The 22,382-nt window shown below is 37.4% G+C and overlaps 1 protein-coding gene across 1 annotated transcript in view; it reads right to left on the bottom strand.

Annotated features, from left to right (window-relative positions):
* Positions 1-22,382, bottom strand: part of MAPKAP1 (MAPK associated protein 1) — a 243,964-nt gene that overhangs the window by 204,413 nt on the left and 17,169 nt on the right. The window contains 3 exon segments of the mRNA XM_032308575.1: positions 9,293-9,382; positions 11,790-12,117; positions 20,701-20,765. Coding sequence (XP_032164466.1) covers positions 9,293-9,382; positions 11,790-12,048 — 349 coding nt within the window. The 5' untranslated portion in view covers positions 12,049-12,117; positions 20,701-20,765.

Genomic DNA, 22,382 nt, shown 5'->3' with positions numbered 1-22,382 from the left:
CCTGCTCCCACCAGTCTCTTTCCAACACACCAACCAACAAGAGTCTTTTAAAGTGTTAGGTTATAAACATCACAATAAGAAAAAAATTGATCAATTTGACCACATAAAATTACTTTTGGGGTGCCTGGATGGCTCAGTGGGTTAAGCCTTTGCCTTCAGCTCAGCATCCTGAGATCGAGCCCCGCATCCGGCTCTCTGCTCAGCAGGGAGCCTGCTTCGCCCCTCTCTCTGTCTGCCTCTCTGCCTACTTATAATTTCTCTCTCTCTCTGTCTGCCTCTCTGCCTACTTATAATTTCTCTCTCTCTCTCTCTGTCAAATAAATAAATAAATAATATTTTTGTGTGGAAAAATTAGCCAAGTAAAAAGAAACATGATAAAGTAGGAAAGAAGACAGGTTAATATTCCTACTATATAAAGATTCTAAAAGTAGACATTGAACAACTCTATAGAACAATGGACAAGAAATATGAAATATTCACAGAAAAAGATATTCAAATGGCTCTTAACAAATGGAAAATGCTCAACCACATTTATAACAAGGGATATGTAAATTGAAACTATGCTGAGATACCATTCCACATCTATGAGATTGGCAAAAATCTAAAACTTTACAGATATGGGGAAGTAACATTCTGTACATTATTAGAGGAATGCAAAACAGAAAAACACCTATGGAAGGGAATTTGGCAATATCAAGGGAAATCATATATTTACTGTCTGACCCAACAATACCACTTCCAGGATTCTTAGATACACTGGGGAAAACAAAATATAACACAACACACATACATTAGGCTATTCACTGCAATACCATTTGCAACAGCAAAAGCCTGAAAACAATCAAATATCCTTCAACAGGAGACAGGTTGGCTGAACTCTGGCACATCCATATCATGGCATACTACAAATAATTTAATTTGAATTCCAAAGCTATAAAATGGAATGAAGCCTATCTTTATATGTTCCCAGAATGTGTTGCTAAGTGAAAAATGTTTTGCATAAAATAGTGTGTACAGTACACTTTTTAAAAAAAGATTTTATTTATTTATTTGGGAGAGAGCGAGAGTGTACAGGCATGCACAAGTGCACAAGCAGGGGGTAGGAGCAGAAGGAGAGGGAAAAGCAGACTCCTTGCTGAGCAGGGAGCCCCACACGGGGCTCCATCCCAGGACCCAGAGATCATGACTCTGAAGGCAGAAGCTCAACTGACTGAGCCATCTGGGTGCCCCTAGAGTATGCTATCTGTAACCTATAAAGAGTAGTATATGAATATAAATATATTTATATAGAGATTTAAATGGACAGAAAAGCCAAAACCTTTTTCAAATTAACCATCTAGGGGCTTCTGGGTGGCCCAGTCAGTTAAGCATCCAACTCTTGACTAAGGCGCAGGTTATGATCTCAGGACTCTAAGATGGAGCCCCCTGCCAGGCTCTGCACTGGGCATGGAGTCTGCTTAAAATTCTCTCCTTCCCTCTGCCCCCAACACTCCTTTCTCTCTCTCTCTCTCTCAAAAAGAAAAAAAAAATTGAAACTAGAATTCTCTGATTTTATCCTGTTTTATGTATTCAACTTTGGAGCCATATAAATGTTTTATACAGCTATTAAAGAAAAATTAGAATACAATCTCTAAAAATAAAAGCAAAATGAAATGAACAAACCTAAGTGTAATATTGAGTTGGCATTTTAACTACAAAAAGAGAAATTATTTTAAGTAACTTTATCATACAGCAATTTATACATCCCTAATGGAACGTATCAAAAGGGCAAAAAAAAAAAAATTCTCAGACTGTTTTTAGTAATCATAGTGTTAGTAATGATGGTGATATTTTTATTCTGGAACCAGGATTTTCAGCATAAGAGAAAAGATACATAAACATAAAACCAAAGTAAACACTCTATAATCCTAAATTCAAATAGGCGTTATCAGCATTAACTCAAAATGTATTTCCTCTTAAATTTATCTTTTTCTGAGCTCTATCCCCTGAAAGGCCTATAAGGAAGAAACCAATCCAGTGAATACCTCTAGAGTTCAAGTTTTGGTCTTCCAATGCCATTTACCACTAAAAAAGAACTAAGACTCTTGAAACAAATGGCTAATTCTGGCCAGATCTGGAGAAGGAAATAGATAAGAATCACGCATTTATCCTGTCTTTCTTGTAGTGACTACATCTGAAAATAACCAAGTAATACATTAGGAAAGGCTGGTCTTTATATCAAGACAATAAAATTAGAATCACTATTTTGCAACTCCTAATGAAATAATTCATATAGGTAAAGCTCATCAATGACCACTAAAACCATTAGAAGAAAGGCTGATGAGAGTAACCTAAAAATGGGTGAAGAAAACCTAATTCTACCATCAATCTGAACAGCACAAAAAAGACAAGAAGTTATTCCGTATTTCCCAATACGATGCAATATGAATTATAGATCAGCATATACAAAATATTCTTATCAAAAAATCAAGCTTCAATCTTAGCCAAGTTTTAGATCCAATTCCCTGTTTACAGGAAATAAAGAGAGCAGAGGAACATATTAAATGAGACCACAGAGATACAATAAGCAAAATCTAGATTGTAGGAAATTCAATAGGACAAATGACACAGTTCCTTAAATAAATCACAAGGAAAAAAAGTAAAGAAGACTATATAAATTAAAAAGGAAATGGAACATGTCAACCAAATGTGTGGACCTTAGATCTATACCTGAATGAACAACTGGCAAAAGAAAAAAAGAAACATTTGAGACAATCAGGGAAATGTTTGTTAATATCAAAGAATTCCTGCTAAGTTTTCTTATGTGTTAAAAAATACACAAGTATTTAGGTATGAAATTATAGTATAGCTGGGATTTGCTTAAAATTAATCTGGTAGGGTGGGAGGGGTGCCTGAGTGGCTCAGTCAGTTAAGCATCAGACTCTTGATTTCAGCTCTGGTCATGATCTTGGAATCATGGGATAGAGCCCCAAATCAGACTCTGAGCTCAGTGAGGAGTCGGCTTGAGACAGTCCCCTTCTCCCTGTGCCCTTCCCTCTGGCTTCAGCGCACTCTAAATAAATAAATAAAATCTTAAAAAAAAATCTAGAAGGGGAGAGGAGGTAAATCAAGAAAAGACACAAGACTGGCCCTAAGTAGATAACTGCTAAATCTGGGTGATGGGTATACAGAGGCTCATTTCACCATTCTATTTTTGTATATGTTTAAAATTTTCCATAATAAAAAGCTGTTTAAATTTAAACCAGGAGTGGAGGGACTAAGAAGCTTATCAATCACATCAGATGAAATCACTTCACCCTGAGTAAAACTTAAATTCCTTACAAGATCCTCCATGATCAGCTCTCTCACCACCTATTTGGGCCCACTCTTCCCCTTTTCTACTCTAGTCAATGAGCATCCCTCCTTGCTATTCTTTGGATACATCAGACACACATGCATCACAGAACCTTCACACTCACTCTCCTTCATCTTAGGACACCCATTTTCTAGTATCTGCCTGTCTCATTCCTTCAGAACTCTGCTCAAGCATCACCCTCCCAATGAGGTCTTCCTTGATCACCATATAAAAAATAGCAAAATTCCCTACCTAGCATTCCTCATCCTCTTTACCTGAATATGTTTTTTGCTTTGCCACTTATCCCATTCTGACAATACTAGGTTTGTTTACTGTCTATCTCCCCCACAAGATCCATGAGGGCAGGGACTTTGTCTTGTTCTTTGCTATATCTTCTAGGCCTACAAAGGCCTAGCTGTCCTTGTGTATTTTAGGAGCTAACTAAAAACTTATTAAATGATTAACTATGGAAGAGAAGTAGAAAAAATAGCTGCCAGAAGAAGACATCCAAATGGCCAAGAGACACATGAAAAAGTGCTCAACATCACTCGGCATCAGGGAAATACAAATCAAAACCACAGGGAGACACTACCTCACACCAGTCAGAACAGCTAAAATTAACAAGTCAGGAAATGACAGATGTTGGCAAGGATGCGGACAAAGGGGAACCCTCCTACACTATTGTGGGAATGCAAGCTGATGCAGCCACTCCAGAAAACAGCATGGAGGTTCCTCAAAAAGTTGAAAACAGAGCTACCCTACAACCCAGCAATGGCACTACTGGGTATTTACCTTAAAGATACAAATGTAGTGATCTGAAGTGGCACGTACACCCGAATGTTTATAGCAGCAATGTCCACAATAGCCAAACGATGGAAAGAGCCTAGATGTCCATCAACAGATGAATGGATAAAGAAGATGTGGTATATATACACAATGGAATACTACAGCTGTCAAAAAACCCGAAATCTTGCCACTTGCAATAATGTGGATGAACTAAAGGGTATTACGGAGAGTGAAATAAATCAATCAGAGAAAAACAATTATCATATGATCTCTCTGATATGTAGAATTTGAGAGGCAGGGCGAGGGGTCTTCGGTGCTAGGGAGGGAAAAAAATGAAGTAAGATGGGATTGAGAGGGAGAAAAACTGTAAGAGATTCTTAATCTCAGGAAAAAAACTGAGGGTTGCTGGAGGATGGGGAGTAAGGATAGGCTTGCTGGGTTATGGACATTGGGGAGGGCATGTGCTATGGTGAGTGCTGTGAAATGTGTAAGCCTGATGATTCACAGACCTGTACCCCTGGGGCAAATAATACATTTTATGTTAATTTAAAAAAAAAAAGAAAGAAAGAAAGAAAAAAGAGCTGCCAGGATAGGGAGGCAGAGGAGAGGGAGGAAGGAGAGAGCAAATGAGCACAAAAAAGCAGAAATGAGATGGGGGCTGGTAATGAGAGCCTTTCCTCCTGCTTCCAAGCCATACATAAGGCACAGCCTGAGTTGCTCAACTTCAAGCTGCTCTTCAACTTCACTTGCTCTATGTCATTGGCAGCTGAAGAGTTCTGAATAACAGAATCAGTTGGGAGTCCCCAACAAACAGAGAACTGAAAAAACAATAGCCTAGAAATTTAATTATCATCAGGCTTATGAGAAAGCACATACAGTAGCATTCAGGAATATGGGATGTATATTAGAACTAGTAAGGATTCAGCGAGTAGCTGGATACAAAACAAATAGATAAAGACGACAGATTTCTTCACAAGAGCAGTAACAAAACTTACGGGGAAGAAGACATTAATTGTAAGGATAGCACAAAATACAAAACATCCGGAAATAACCCTAATAAGAAATGTAAAAGACAAGACAAAACGTTGCATTTATGTACTATTTGTACATACAAAAAAGATCATAAGAGGTATGTTTAGAATATTTAAAATATATATACCTATGTAAATAGAATCTAGAAAACATGTATCAAAATGTTAACAACAGCAGTTCCTCTGAACCTGAGAATATTGGTTGCTTGTTTTCATTTTTATATTTTCTTTCAATTTCCTGTAATGAAATTTTCTTTTAATATAGAGGCCTTGGCAACCTTCCTGAACCCTGGCCACCACTGACACAGAGGAGGAAAGGAGTAAGGGAACACAAAGCCTCCTCAATACCCAGAGTCCAGGAGCAGCTCCCTTCTGCCAACAGTATGGCAGAATGGAAGTGAGTAGAAAGACTACAGTGTCTGGGGTAGGACTGGCCAGGAGAAGAATTCTGGCTTTGCCACATACTACTTGTAAGTAACTAAAAAAAGTTACTTAGCCTCTGGGTTATAGTTTTCTCACATATAATACAGAAGTATTAACAGCTAAGTTGCTGGATTTGCATGAAGAGGAAGCAAACTTATGGGCTGGCATACTTAATATGCCCGTGGTCCCCAGCACTGGTTACTCATGAGAAACACCCAGGGAGCTTCTGAAAAATATAGATTTATGAACCCTGATCTTTATCTTTTGAATTAGGAATTCCACAGGTAGGGCTAGAAATTTAATGGAAACCATTATAATATACGCTTTTGGATGCATTTCTGATTTTTACAGTCACCGTTTCTGGGAACTGCTGGTTTAAGAAACCAATACTAGAGGATACATGAAGAAAACTTCAGGAATATCATAAATAACTGATATACATACTACATTGTTCTTGAGTTACTATTTAACTTCTTGTGTAAATAGCTTTTTTTTCTCTCTAGACCAGATTTCTTAAGGGCAAGAATCACGTAATCCCCAAGCACCTAGTATAGAATTACTATACACACAGAAGGTATGGAAGAAACACTTGTTAAATGGCTCAATGAATAAGAGTAATAATAAATTTTGCAAAGAATATACCAACACCATTTCAAAACAATAAAATTAAAAATACCGAGGCTTGGGGCACTGGACTGGCTCAGTCAGAAGAGCATGCAACTCTTGATCTTGGGGTCATGAGCTCAAGTCCCACACTGGATGTAGAGATTACTTAAAAAATAAATAAAATCTTAAAATATATACACATATATATTATACATATACCTAAAAATATATTATATTTTAAGATTTTATATATATATATATTTACGTGTATGTGTATACACACAGACACACACACACACACACACACACACACACACACACACGTGAGTATATATATATGCCAGGGCTTGATTTGACATTGTTCCTGACAAAGCTGTCTTCCAACAACCACATTCACATTTAGGATCTTACTCTAAGATATTCCCTTTATCATGTGATCTCAGTAAGTTCATAGAGAACTTCAGGGTATGGACCAGAGAGCTTCTCAGATCCCTTCCAACCTTCTATGAAAAGAATGCATTTCTGCTATATCTTTTTTTTTTTTTTAAGATTTTATTTATTTATTTGACAGACAGAGATCACAAGTAGGCAGAGAGGCAGGCAGAGAGAGAGAGAGGGAAGCAGGCTCCCCGCTGAGCAGAGAGCCCGACGAGGGACTCGATCCCAGGACCCTGAGATCAGATCCCAGACCCTGAGCCGAAGGCAGCGGCTTAATCCACTGAGCCACCCAGGCGCCCCATTTCTGCTATATCTTAAAGGATGGACGGGATGCAGAAAAACATTGCAGGGGGGGTCATCACATTCATAATAATGATTTTTCTAGTAGGGAATAAAATAAAAAATAAGAACAGATTTTTAAAAAAAATTTTTTTTAATTTGTCAGAGTGAGTGAGCACAGGCAGACAGAGTGGCAGGCAGAGGCAGAGGGAGAGGTAGGCTCCCTGCTGAGCAAGGAGCCCGATGTGGGACTTGATCCCAGGACGCTGGGATCATGACCTAAACCGAAGGCAGCTGCTTAACCAACTCAGCCACCCAGGCATCCAGATTTAAATATTTTTAACGAAATGTAAAGAGCAGAAAAAGAATGAGAGAATGAATAAAGGATTATCTAACCAAAATTCCCAATGAAGATCGAAAGGATCTGGCTGTGGCATTTCTTGCCAAAACAGAGTATGTGCTTGAGACTTGCATGAAAACAGTGTTTACTGGACTGCTGCTGACTCCACTCTTCTAACACATTTCAGGACACCAAGAGTGCCAACCTGTGGTAATGATGGAACCCAGCTGAACAAAGAATTCAAAACCATTCCTCTGTGCATTGATGAGGTTCACTGGGCTGGTTCAAGGTCAACATCTCGAAGGGTGGACAAGTATATTAAGAAGGAGCTTTTCCAGCAGTAAGATCACAGGGTCAATTACTGAAATCTGTGAGAGACGGAAATAAGAGGGATGGAAACTGAGGGAGAGAGAAGTATACACAAATAATGAACAGTATGGCTCCAAATGAAAGCAAAAAGGAGGCTATTTATTTCTCTAGCACATTCTGTGAAACACTGAACAGAAGTTAAAATGGATTAGACTTTAAGGAGTAAGTGGGAGATGTATCGAAATTTAAGTTCAAGAATTTGCCACGTGGTAAAGGGGATTAATGCAGTTAGATCTGAGGTGCTCTACTCATCCTATTTATTTGTAATTGTCTTAAGATAAGGAAATGAAGAAGGCAAAACAAAGGGTAACTGGAGAGATGAGTTTAGATAAATCGGCTCTATATTCATTAAGAAAAGATGAATAGAAAAGGCATTAGATACATGAAAAATTTAAAGGAAGGGGACAAGATAAACAATATAAAGCTTTTCAGGTTTGTGATAAATACAAGAGAGAAGTATTAACTGGATCAACAGAAAAGGCCAGCCTAGAGAGATTTTTAAAGTATCAAGAGCAAAACTAAATAGATATTCAAGGAGAACTATAGAAAGTTGCGGAAATGAGACGTAAGAAAGAAGTGAATCAGATTTCTGGTTCTATGCAGTTGTCATTTCATTAAGAAAATCACACCCATTGAGCACACCCCATTGTGGTTTACAACCACAGCAGGAAAAAGCAATAACCACTTTATATAGTTTCTTTATCAGAAAGAGATTGGCCTTTAGCTGCAGATAGAGCTAGATACACAATATGGCTCTATTGCACTACCACTTTCTGGGCTTATCACTTTACCAAGTTAAAGCTCTCTGAGTTTCTGTCTCATCTGTTAACAATAGCAATAGCTATACCTTGTAAGATCACTACATTGGAGGTAATGTGTATAAAGTGCTTAGAACAGCACTAGGTAGGTGTTGATGTTAATGTAACAGTCATTAATATTGTTAGTTTTATAAGTAGAATGTAGCAAAGGAGTCAGTCAACAAAAATTAATTGGACATCTATTACGTGCCAGCGTGGTAGTAGGTGCTGGAAGACATAGAAGACAAAGTGCAGACATTTCTTTAAAAGGAGAAAAAAAGAGGAAATCTAGGACACATGACATAAACATTAGGAAAAACTTCAACAGCATTTTATTTTGTTTTGTTTTAAATTTTCTCTTCTTGCTGAGATTGAAGATTTGAAAATATGTAATATGGCCAGCTTTTTACTACATATACCATATGAACATAAACCACAAATGCTGATAATACCAGCACTATAATGCTTGTTAAGCTAAAGGAAAAGAATCAGCGCATATGCAAAAAAGATTATTATTGCGGCCACTAATGAGGCAAAGGAAAGTCTAGGTTGGAACTGCCAGGAGGAATCTATAACCCAGAGGCCCACCCAAACCATAGGTATTCCTTGGCACTAAGAACAAGGTACTGGCATGAGAGTTTGTACAAAATGTGCCTTGCACACACCAATTCCTATGACCCAGAATGAAGAGTGACCAAAAACACAAGACCTAAAGAACACATGGCATCAAGGGTCCAAAGCACCCAAGTGAAAGCATTCAAAGCTCAAAACACAAAAGGTATCTGCTCAGAGGATTTAAAAAGATGAATTAAAAAATAAAAGCTCTTACTTATTAATATAAACTAAATATACAAATCACAAATTAACAATTAAAATTATTTCCATTTACCTGATTGCTTAGAATTTCTTTCTTTCCACTGAATATTTTTGCATTTGATCTGGTTTTGTCTCTCTTTTCGGAGTCGTTCTAATCTTTGAGCTTGAAAAGAAATATTATAACTATAAGTTTGTCAATGAAAGTTTACTATAAACAAAGACATAATTAACTACCTTTATATGAATAAAGATGTTTTATATTGCATATGTAGGGAAAAAGTCATAAAATTTTAAAGGTGGCACCCCTGAAAAGCAAATACCAACAAAAACATGAAAATATTCTTGATTTATAATTGAAATTAGAGGATATAAAACATTAATAGAGATCATAAAGATAGTATTAACATGGAAGAGAATAATAAAATGTGAAAACTTCTGTGATTAATATGACATTTCATTATATAAATCATTAATAACGGTCTTAAAGGAATTTTAATGCACAAATGAACTGAAGTGAATATTACATTACAGGAATAAAATTACTGTTATGAATTACTCTACCCGTTTCAAAAATTAAAGATAAATGAACTCAGACTAGACTATTAAAGTTTTAAATATAAAATCCTTTATCTAAAAATCATGAAAATTATAAAATGTCAAAGCTATATAAATTAGCATAGCTTTTCTTCAGTGGGCTGAAACAGTTTATAGGTAGTAAAATAAATGATTTGTATCTTTGTAACATTAGTCAAATCTTAAAAAGAATAATTTTTCTTATACAAAATTTTAAGATATGCTGAAAGGATTAAAAAGTAAATTCTTTGGTCACTAGGACACACCACAATTGTAATTATTAGCATCTAAGTGCTATCTTAAGAAATTCCAACAACAATAACAAAAGCATCACCTAAAATCATGCATTTGTGAGATTATATTACCACTGGCCGATCAACCTCCAAAAATCAGTGAACCGATCTTTTAAAGAAATACTGTTTAGCATATATTAACAACTACTGCATATGGAAACCACAATGGAAAAGAAAGTCATAATTGATACCATTTCTTGAGATTAGTTTCCTCTGGCTAATCTTCAACTTCCTTTCCTGGCACAATGGTAACAAAAAATAAGTAAGTAAATTTCTCTTTCAACTTCTTGCAATGTAGAAAATCATATACCCTCACCTTAGCATTGTGGTAAGGAAACACTGAAACTAATCTTGCCGTAAATGTAAACTGTGCCAGCAAAAGCATTCTGACAATGTCACATTTGAACCAAACGCCATTGAAGGAAAATACATTCAATTGCAATTAATAAATGTGAAGGGTACAGCCAAAGTAATATAATCATAAAACTCTCAATTTAGCAGCATTCTCCTACTGAAATCCATTCAACCTGTCATATAAGATATCATCTCAATAACTTGCAAGGAAGTCAGTTTCAACTATAGAACTGAAAATCAATGGTTCTAAATTATATTCAAACCTTCACTCAAACCCTATTTTGATAAAAGTTCCTTGAGATACTGGGAAATGCTATTAATTATTATCATCATGAGAGCAAATTATTCTTTGGAGATATCACAGAATGCTGAATTCTGAACCAAAACCTTAACATGCCTTGCATTGTATATTGTATCCTGCGGTACTCCTTTATGTGCATTTTACATTTGGACCACAAATATAACATGCAAATATTTTAAATGTTTTACCACATCTCCTGTCATTACTTTTCCTGGAAGTTAGCAGGTTACTGCTACTGATTAGCAGAAATTTTATTTCTGATTATGTAATAAAAATCACCTCCTAGCACACCCTGTCATATTAGAACTACATTACATATTCTAAATAATTTATCTAAGTAAAGGCCTTGGTTCATCACATTCGCCTTGAAAGGTTTCCAAAACAAATAAGCTAGAAAATAGGTAATGATAAGCTTTTAAGAGCTAATGACTGAATATGTGTGTACCAAAGTTTAGCATTTTCAAGCCACAAAGATCAAAGGGTAGAGAGCAACTTAATAAAGATAATATATTAAAAGCAGGGGCATCTTTTCTAGTCTCACACCCAGTGTAGGAATTCCTATTAACAGTAGCCCTAACAAATATTCAGGTGTTTACCTCCAATCCCCTGCCCAGCTCCCCCCAACCCCTCCAGGGCCAAGAAAAGGCTCCAGCAGCAGCACTCCTTGGCTGGTCAACTCTCCGTATTAAAGATTCTTTATTATGTCAACCTGAAAACTGCCACCAGGTAGTCTACACACTGGGACTAATGTTGCTCTGTGAAGATACTCAAAATAAGTCTACTTCCCTTTCTACATGAGGACATTGTAGAAACACAACATCCAACATGCTTCTCAGAGTCACCTTTTTCATCTATTTGTCTTCTACTTCCTTCTAGTAGCATCATTCCAGAGGCAATCTCCATTCAGAGAGAGGGAGATGTTGTTTAATCATGTTCCTGTTAATACACAGAAACTTTCCCCACTAAACCTATTCCAACATTATGCATTGTTCTGTAAGATTACTGACTGATTTAAAGTTCAGAAGACATGACTAAAAGGCAATGTTTACCTGTATTTGAGCGTCTTCTAATACCAAAGTCCCAACTTGAGGTAATATCGACTGACTGGGCATATACATAGCCCTGAGTCTCACCATTGCTTCCCTGAATTTCTGACCCACTGTCTCCAGGCATTGAAGGAGGATGAATCTTCTCTAGGTCAACATCATGATCAATGAGAACCATCTCACACATTCCCGTGTCATCACTGGTCACATGTGACTGTCGAATATGAGCTAGAATGATAGTTGGATTGTCCAAGAAGGCCATCCTTTCTGTGGGCCAATTTCCTTAAAAGGCTATTTTCTCCTCTTCATATTGTTTCACGTGCTCACCTCCCTAGAAACATGATGTACACAGCAATATTTAAGAATGAGGAAGAAAATGACTGAATCATTTTTCAAACAAATTCAAATTAGTAAAATGGTACCTTGAAAATCAACATTTATCCCTGTACCTAGGAGCTTACAAGGATTAAATCTAGGCTGAAAGGAAATCCTTATAAGCACTAGGGGCTACAGCTCTAGTCAATGAGATCTCCATGGTATCAGAGAGGATGGCTTCCTCTCTTGCAAAACAAATAATAGTGACTCCTTAGACCACTCAGAGCACATAATTACTGTTAAAACAATAAATTTTCCTTTCTTTCTCCCTTCAATTTCATTCAGTCTCCTCATTACTTTATAAGGTCATGGGGGAACAAGTCATATTTTCCTCAAATTATGTGCAGAAGTGTGAACCTGTACTTCTTTCGTTTACATTTCCCCCTTTGTCACATGGCTGTGAGGTAACTAAAAGAACACAGACAATACTTCAGTTACTAGGATTAATAAAAAATGAACCACTAAAGTAATTTTGTTCAATAAATACATTTACCTTTCCTCTGGTTTAAGATAGTATTGTGCTTTTATTTTATTTCATTTCATTTAAGAGGGGGGACGGTGGGGCAGAGGGAGAGAGAGAATCTCAAGCAGGCTCCACGCCCAGTGCAGAGCCTGATACAGGGCTCAATCTCCGGACCCCGAGACAATGGCCTGAGCCGATATTAACAGTAGGATGTGTAACTGACTAAGCCACCCAGGTGTCCTAGCATTGTGCCTTTAGAATAAACTTTATTAATCAAAATTCTCTGCTACCAAATTAGTTTCTTAGAAACCTCAACGTAAGAACTGCTTCCTGAATCCTGATGAAACTAAAATGATGTTTATTCTGAAAACAATATGATGTTTATTCTGGAAACTAAGATACCCTCTCAGTTTAATGGGAATATTCAAATAAGAAAATACGGCAGTCTCCCCTCATCTGTGGTTTCATTTTCTGCAATTTCAGTTACTCGTGATCAACAGAGGTCCAACAGCAGATGATTCTCCTTCTGATGTATTATCAGGTCAATAATAGTAGCCTAGGGGAGCCTGGGTGGCTCAGTAGATTAAGTGTCTGTTTTTGGCTCAGATCCTGATCCCAGGGTCCCGGGATCAAGTCCCGAAAGGGGTTCCCCACTCAGTGGGGAACTTGCTTCTTCCTCTTCCTCTAACCCTCCCCCTGCTTGTGCTCTGTCAAATAAATAAAATCTTTAAAAAAACAGATTAGTAGCCTAATGCTATGTCACAATACCTATGTCATTCACCTCACTTTGTCTCATCATGTAGGCATTTTATCACCTCACATCATCACAAGAACACTGATCATGGTATAATAAGATATTCTGAGAGACTACATTCACATAACTTTTATTCCAGTATATTGTTGTAATTGTTTTGTTTTATTGTTGTTGTTGTTGTTAATCTCTTACTGTGTCTAATTCGAAAATTAAATTTTATCATAGCTAGGTATGTGCAGGAGAAACAATAGTACACATGGGGTTTGGTACCATCCATGGTTTCAGGCATCAACTGCAGGTCTTGGAGTGCACCCCCTACAGATGAGGGGGGGCTACTGTATTAGAGGACACTAGTCAGGATAAGGACCTACAGGTAGAACTGGGTTCAAATCCTCATCCTACCACTTGCTGGCTATGTGATTTCAGTCAAAATAACCTTAACCTCTTTGAGCCTGTTTTCTTTCTTCATTAATAAAACGGAATTCCAGGAATGAGAGGATATATAAGATAATGTAGGGAAAGTGCTCAAAAGAGCACCTGACACATAATAAAATTGGCTGCAATTAGTAATAACAAAGATGATGGTAAAAATAATCACTGCTAACTTCAGCTTTCAATTCTATTTAAAATAATCCTAAAATATATCAATATTCATTCTTCTTTAGTAAGTGCACAGCACATAAAAAAATGTGTGCTTCCTTTCTGACAGAGGACTCTGCAGGTCACCTGGGTCACCTTTTTCCTCCTCTAAAATCATTATGAGATGTAAGGAACATGAAAGCTGAAATGATTATGTCCCCAGAACAGTCCCAGAAAGTTTTATTTTTAGAAAGACCTACAACACTAGATTTTCTTGTCATTTGTTTCTTCTAGAAAAGGAACATAGTGGAAAATCTAGCTAATAAATCATTATAACCAACAGAGGTTTTTAAAAATTTTTGTCTAGTAACATTCTACTGACATCACTTGGTAGATCTTATAATAAAGATACTAAGATTAAGAGAAAGTTTAACTGAGGAACATCTCTAATCAAATGAATTACACTAATCTTCATTTTTTCCTTCAAATATATTTAGTGAGTCGTTATTTTACACTGAGGCTAATGGGAAATGCCAAGGTAAGGCACCACTGAATCAAGGGATGCCTGGGGGGCTCAGTTAGTTAAACATCTGCCTTGGGTTCAGGCCACAATCCCAGGGTCCTGGGACTGAGTCTGCATCAGGCTCCTTGCTCAGTGGGGAACCTGCTTCTCCCTCTGCCTACCACTCCCCCTGCTTGTGCTTGCTCTCTCTCTGACAAATAAATAAATAAATCTTTTTTTTTTAAGTTTAGAACCTAATACTGTCCTAGTGTATTTCCTAATACAATGAGATCCCTCCAAGTCTCAGAAATATTATTGTCAGCCTACCATTTTAAATGTATTAATCAGGAAAACATTACAGAATCACAGGGGAGCATTTAAATTTCACCTGTAAAAATAAGAATTACTTATAAAACCACAAAGAGATGTATACAATCATGGAATTACTTATAAATGAGAATATTTGTTTTGTAACAAAATCAGAACATCACAGATGGTCAAAACTGCCGACATCCTCGTAGCAATCACAGTGTCTCCCCCAGGACAGTAAAGGCACTAGTCACTAGCAAAGGGACAGGTGCTTTCAATTTCATATTGAGTAACTATCCCTTGCAAAAAACAAGGGCTTGAGGGAGAGGCAACACATTTAGTGGGTGTTCTGGCACCAAGAAGTCAAATGGCAAAGGGCAAAGCAACAAAAGTATACTTGAGTACCCTCAAGAGAATCAGAATGTGTGTGTGTGTGTGTACATGTATACATATATGTGTGTGTACATATATACGTGTGTGTGTGTGTGTGTGTGTGTTTTAGGAAAACAGATCTGCTCCATCAACCCTTATGAAGAAAAGAGTTATGAGCAAATACTTCTGAAGGCACATACGAAGTCCCTAACTTTACCCCTGTAGAACAGAGGTCCCAAAATCCCCAACAGGAGCAGATATCTTCTCTACTGGTATACTATGACTTCATATAATGAGGAATCTGTAGGATTCACTCAACAAGTATTATCCAAAACCAGTTCTCATAGAGAATTCCAAGAAGTCTGCCCTGAAGTGTGCCTTCCACCTACCATGACATGTATTTGAAGACTTAGGCTGTAAGTTCCAAAAGGACAGGAGACACACCACATCCCTTTTGGCAACAAGCATCTTACCCAGGGCAAAAATTCAGTAACAGTTGCTGTCTGACTTCCAAAGACTATATAATTTTGTTGTAGAGATAAGTCATCTATGAGCATGTCATATATATGCTTGTCATATATATGCTTGTCATATATATGCATGTCATATATAAAGAAAGGATTGCTTTTCCATTAATACAGATACAAGAGACTCTCTTCAATGTGCCTTTCAAAACTGTCACTTTGGGGGACATCTGGGTGGCTCAGTTGGTTAAGTGTCTGCCTTCAGCTCAGGTCATGACGCCAGGATACTGGGATCGAGCCTTTCTAACAAACAAATAAAATCCTTAAAAACAAAACAAAACAAAACAAAAAACCTGTCCTGTTGGGACACCATCAACTTACTCCAACACTACATTTCAGAACCAAAAGAATGTTTTAAATCACTTTAAGAGCAGCAAATTATCATTTGAAGGTAAATTTGATTTCTAAGACAAAGATATTCCAAACACAGATGAAAACAAGTTATTCTCTCTAATCAGTTGTGCAAAGATCAAAGATTTTTAAAACATAACGTTGGCAGGATTCAGAGAAATGAGTCTTCTCGTGCACTGTAAAAATGAATTAAAATTGAGACTTTTTAGAGGGTAATGTGGTATCATCTATCAAAGTATGAGTACCTTCTGGGCAACCCTACTTGTAGGATTTTCCCTCAGGAGATAATTACGCAAAAATATTTATCTCAGGATTATTTATTATACTGAAAGTCTGAAAGTAACCTAAACATCCACCAGTAATGAGTACGTCACAACACATGCAAGTAACAGAATACTACACAGTCATTAAAAATAGCTAGTAGGGAATGGATAAACAAAATGTGGTATATACATATAACAGGTTGTTCTTCAGCCTTAAAAAGGAAGAAAATTCTGACACATGCCACAACATGGATGAACCCTGAGGAGATTATGCTCAATGAAATAAGTCACAAAAAAGACAAAGTGTATGATTCCACTTATATGAAGCACCTAGAATAGTCAGATTCATAGAGACAGAAAGCAGAATGGCAGACGCCAGGACCTGGAGGGACAGGGGAATGCAGAGTATTTTTAAAGCATGTTTAAATCTGGGAAGATGAAAAAGCTCTGGAGACTGATGGTGGCGATGGTTGCACTACAATGTGAATATACTTAATGTCATTGAACTATACTCTTGAAAATGGCTAAAATGGTCAATTTTGCTATATATTACAATTTTTTAAATTTTTAAAAAATGTCTAAGAAATGCCACACATTAAACAAAATTAAATAAATTTTCTTCTTGCTATTTAATTACAGACTCCCCAATGCTTTTAAATAACTAATGCATAGTGTGAATCTCTAAGAGTGAAGAATCTCATAACACAAAACATCCCAAATCCCAAATTCATCTGATCCTTAAACATTTTTTCCTACAACAACACCTATCAATGTCTAAGAGATTCACAGGGGCTCAGTCGGCTAAGCGTCTGCCTTAGGATCAGGCCACGATCCCAGTATCCTGGGATCCCTTCCCGCTCCTGCTCTCTCTCACTATCTCTGTCTCTCAAATATAATAGATCTTTAAAAAAAAAAGAGAGAGAGAGAGATTCACAAACATGGTTTAGAAATGCTACTTTTACATTTTTAAAAATACAGTTTCTTTGGGCCCTGAACATCTTCCCTGAATGTTACCAATTCTTGACTTGGAGATAACTGGTCCTTTTTATATAGCTTTAGGCTACCTAGATAAACAATTTCAGCTCCCAGGAGGTCTGTTCCCCAAGATGTCCTACTTTTCACAAATTCTCCCCCTTTTCAACTCCAGGTTCCTTTCAAAGCATAGACATTTGTTTTACAAAACTGAAACAAAAGGGACATCCACACAGAGTTGGAGGACATGAGATATCCCAAAGTGACACAGCCATTTTAAATGTACTGGATGGGTCACCTTTTATACTTCATTCATTCATTCAACAAATATTTATGAAGTTCCTACTATGTACTAAGTGTTGTTCCAGGTGCAATCTAGATGTTATTACCACTTTACGTGACCATTTGTGTGCATTAATAACCATGTAAATTGCCTGTGTTAACCTGGAACATGCCCTACACAGGGGAGTAAATTTTTAGTAGGTTTTAATGCTATTAAGTCTCAATACAAGTATATTTTTAATAATAGCTTCATACACATAATTCTCCAAACTTTGTTTGCAAAGGGCTAAAGAAAAACACAAGATACAACATAGTAAAAAAGTAGATGAGAGAACTGGCAAAGGGTAAGGAACTCTGGACAAATGTTATAAGACCTTGTACATTTGCCACAGGAAGACTGTAGAATCTCAGAAGCAAAAAAGCAATTACAATAACTAACCTTATTTATTACAAAAGCTAGACTTGCTCTTTCTTTTCTAGATGGATTAATTCACATAATTCTCAAAATAACTCTATGAGGTAATATTTTTATCCCCATTTTACTGAAGAAAAAACTGAAGCAAATAAAAACTTGCCCAAAGTCAGACAGTTAATAAGTCTGAGACCTCCCCAAATAAAAAGTAACAAAGAATTATAACAGTCATAATAAATGAGATTTTTAAAGATCCTGTTGTTGAGTTCGTTGGGTTCTGGGGTCCCAAGAGAAATTTCTGAACGGGTCTTCATAGAAGACATAATACAGGAAATGTGTTACGCAGAAGACTAGACCCTTAGCCTTCCCTCGACTCATGCAACCGTGATTTGTACAACAGCAAGAAATAAGCAATGCACATAATGATTATCTAAAAATAAGTCACAAAATTTTACAAGAGAAAGAAACTTCAGAGATCACCTACTTGTTGACCTGAAACCACAGAGGAAAGGTTTACTTTAAATTCCGAGTTGCATGTAAGCATCTTGCATCTTTTTAAAACCCCTAGAGATTTATGCAACTTCAGTTGCAAACAAAGTCCATAACTGAGATAACCCAAGCATGAGCTTCTTCACTCCCTAAGGACCTGAGATGGATCTTAAACATGACTTAAAATGCTCACGTCCAGCCAATGATTAAAAGGAAGTTTCCCTTCCTAGATTTTCACACCCTCTATACACCTACTTCCCTCTGCCAGACAGACTTCAAGCCTCCTTACCTGCAATCTGTGAAAACTTGTCTGAATAAGCAACAGCCTGAGGCTTCTCCAAGGTCTGCAAACTCCCAATCAAAAATTACTGCTGCCCCATCAATGTGTCATATAAATGTTGGCATGTTAATTGTGTATTTATAAGATTGTTAATGGTTAGTTAATTTACCTCCCACACTATTATTGTACTTGAAATGATTTAACGTCTGCTGAGGGAGTTAACAACATGTAACAGCAGATGCGAGATTTTTTTTTTTTTTTTTACACCTTTCCTCACTGTACCCCGACTTCATGCTATTAGCATTAACTTCAAGTCAGACCTGATTCCTATACAGGATTCCTTAAGAGTGTTACATCTGCACAACAAGGAATGACCACAACTTAGAAAAACAAAAGACTTTTTACTATATACAAAATCTTTCATGTATGAAAACCAACAGACCCCTTTACTAAGATTTGGACATCTTTTGATCTAGTAAAGTTCAGAGTTCATACCTCCTGGAATTTAAAAATTATTGAAATTGACTAGTAAAATAAAACATACTTCATTGTTTTTAAATCTTTTTCTAAGTCTAATATAACTCTACATTAAATCTTCATTTATTTTTTAGACCAGCAAAAATTAAGTTTTTTGTTCCTTTCGAGAATTAAAATCTCCATGTGAATATGTCTAATTTCATTAAACAGTGAATAGTGAGACTCTATAGAGGGAGAGTTTAATTTTTCCTTTCAGGAAAGTACTTGTTAGTATATGTGCTGCCAAAGCGAGCACAGGAAAGTACTTGTTAGACTCAAAACAACAGAAAAGAAATGCTTGTATCTTCTTTTAAATAATAGGGGGATTCATTCACAAAACATCATTGCGAGCTAGGCACTGGGAATCCTACAAAAAATTAGATGAGCATTGGCCTGCACCTTCCAGAGGCTTACAAACTCCAGCAGATGAGCTACGCTGTATACATGTATAAATGTAACAGAAGGCAATACATACTAACCATCAAATGAGACACTAAGTCTGTTTTCCAAAAGACAAGAAAGTTACAGAGGCTTCAGGAAGGAAGAAGGTCCCAGGGATGACCGGGATTTCATTAGGCAGACATTCAAGAAGAATAATAGATGTTTACTGAGCTCTTACTATCAGCTGTATGTTCATGTGACAACATATTTCGTCCTTACAACCACCCCAAGGGGTAGGTATTAATATCATCTCCATTTTACAAATTTAAAAAATTAAGGCTTAAAGGAACTAAGTAACTTGTCCATGATCACATGGTGGGTTTCTTTTTTCTTTTCTTTTTTTTAAAGATTTTATTTATTTATTTGACAGAGAGACACACACCGAGGGAGGAAACACAAGCAGGGGGAGTGGGAGAGGGAAAGGCGCGCTTCCCATAGAGCGGGGAGCCTGATGTGGGACTTGATCCCAGGACCCTGGGATCATGACCTGAGCCGAAGGCAGATGCTTAAGGACTGAGCCACCCAGGCACCCACATGGTGGGTTTCCTAAAGGCCAGTCTTTACAGCTCCTCCTATCAAGTAGAGTCTACTTCCCTACCCCTTGAATCTGGCCTCACCCTGTGATTTACTTTGACCAACAGAATGTAATGAAAGTAACTTCTAAACCTCAGCCTCAAGAGACCTTGCAAAACTTCTGCTGTCACTTTCTTTGTAACATATGTGAATCACTGAAAGAATCTTGCGGCGGCGGGGGGGGGGGGGGGGGGGGGGGCACAGATTTTTAAAAACAACAAAAAAAAAGGACCTTGGGATAACGGACCTGTAGAAAGGCTCAGTTGTCCGTCATTCCAGCTATCCTGCTGAGGTCTCCTGATGAGTAACTGAGGCCACCTGAAGCCAACCAGACCCCTACCAACCTACCAGGAAACCAGGTTTTCCCTCCTATAATAAAATATCTCCTTTGGACAAAGGGACACCCTTGGTTTTTCTTGTACCACTAACCTCCACCTGAAATGTCTCCGAATCTTACCATCTGCCAAGATCCAGTTAAAGGGAGCCTGGTACAGTACAGGGCCTCTCTGTCCACGAACACACCTAAAGGCAGAGGAGAGCGACCATAAATCAAGGTATGAAAGAAGGTTGGAGGAGCCACCTAAAGTAAGATGCTGTAAGAAATTTACTTTTACACTTCATTCATATTTTCCATTCTATAATATACTGTATCTGTATTTGTTTTAACAGGAAAGAAGTTTTACATTTGAAAATATCACTAAAATTGATAGTCTAGGAATATGGGCCATGCTTACTTTGTGGCTTCTAGCGCTCCTTGGCACGTACTGGAATTCTCATAAACCCAGTCTAAACAGCAAGGTCTAGTGGAGAAATATTGACTTGGATATCAGAAATACTTGATTTTGTGAAGACAAAATGGCACTTTATCAATGGACAATTCAAGATCTAAATTTTGCTCAATAGATGTTTCCCATGACTAGTATGAGGAACAACGGTAGGGACGTCTGACTGGCTCAGTCAGCAGAGCATGTGACTCTTGATCTTGGGGTTGAAGTTCGAGCCCCACATTGAGTGTAGAGATTACTTAAAAATGAAATCTTTTTCTTTTTTTTAAAGATTTTATTTATTTATTTGACAGACAGAGATCACAAGTAGGCAGAGAGGCAGGCGGGGGGTGGGGGGGGAGCAGGCTCCCGGCTGAGCAGAGAGCCCAGTGTAGGGCTCAAACCCAGGACCCTGAGATCATGACCCGAGCCGAAGGCAGAGGCTTAACCACTGAGCCACCCAGGTGCCCCTAAAAATGAAATCTTTAAAAAAAAAAAAAAACTATGACTACTAATAACACCATAAAACAATCAGTATTTTTAAAATGTTTTGAAATGTTTAATAGCCAGCAAGAGATGTGAAACCTCAGACAATCTACCCACCCACCACCCTCAAAACTCCAAATATGCCAACATTTCTGGCCGTTAAAAGCAATCTGCTAGTTTGGGGTACCTGGGTGGCTCAGTCGAGTAAGCGTCTGCCTTAACTGAAGTCACGATCTTGGGGTCCTGGGATCGTGCCCTGCATCAGGCTCTGCTCAGCGGGGAGTCTGCTTCTCCCTTTCCCTCGGTGTTCTCTCTCCCTCTCTCTCAAATAAATAAGTAAAATCTAAAAGAAAGAAAGAAAGAAAGAAAGAAATCTGCTAGTTTGCTGCAGTGTAGCCCTAAATTATTTTTCCAGTAGGTGCTATTTCTCTGACATAATAGATTTGATCGACGCTTGCGATAATAAACAAATAATTTGAGGTTTTACTTTAATATTTCAGGTAAAAATGTTTATCGTTTTACCTAGAGTGAAGAAATGAATAATGCCAGAGAAACCAGACTGCTTCCCAACATGAAATTACCAGTATAGGAGCTGAAACCATAAACAGCACTCAACTGTCTACCAAATATTCACTGATGTCATTTCATTTGACAAATATTTATAAGGCACTTACTATGTGCCAGGCGCCAGAGATACAATGCTGAGCAAGAAATGAAAAAAGTCTTGGCCATTGCCTTCAAGGAGCTAAAAGTTGTAGCTCCTTGGAATTCTAAGGAGTCGGAATTATAAGATGGCTCCAGAAATTGTCTCTTGATAGCCATGCAATTACGTCATGCCCACCCCGTTAGTGTGCATAAAACCTAGCCAACAGAGTATACAGCAAAAGTG

This window comes from Mustela erminea, chromosome 12 (genome assembly GCF_009829155.1).
Source record: "Mustela erminea isolate mMusErm1 chromosome 12, mMusErm1.Pri, whole genome shotgun sequence".
Lineage (NCBI taxonomy): Eukaryota > Metazoa > Chordata > Mammalia > Carnivora > Mustelidae > Mustela > Mustela erminea.
The sequence above is the reverse complement of the archived record's forward strand: the minus strand, read 5'-3'. Positions and strand labels throughout refer to the sequence as shown.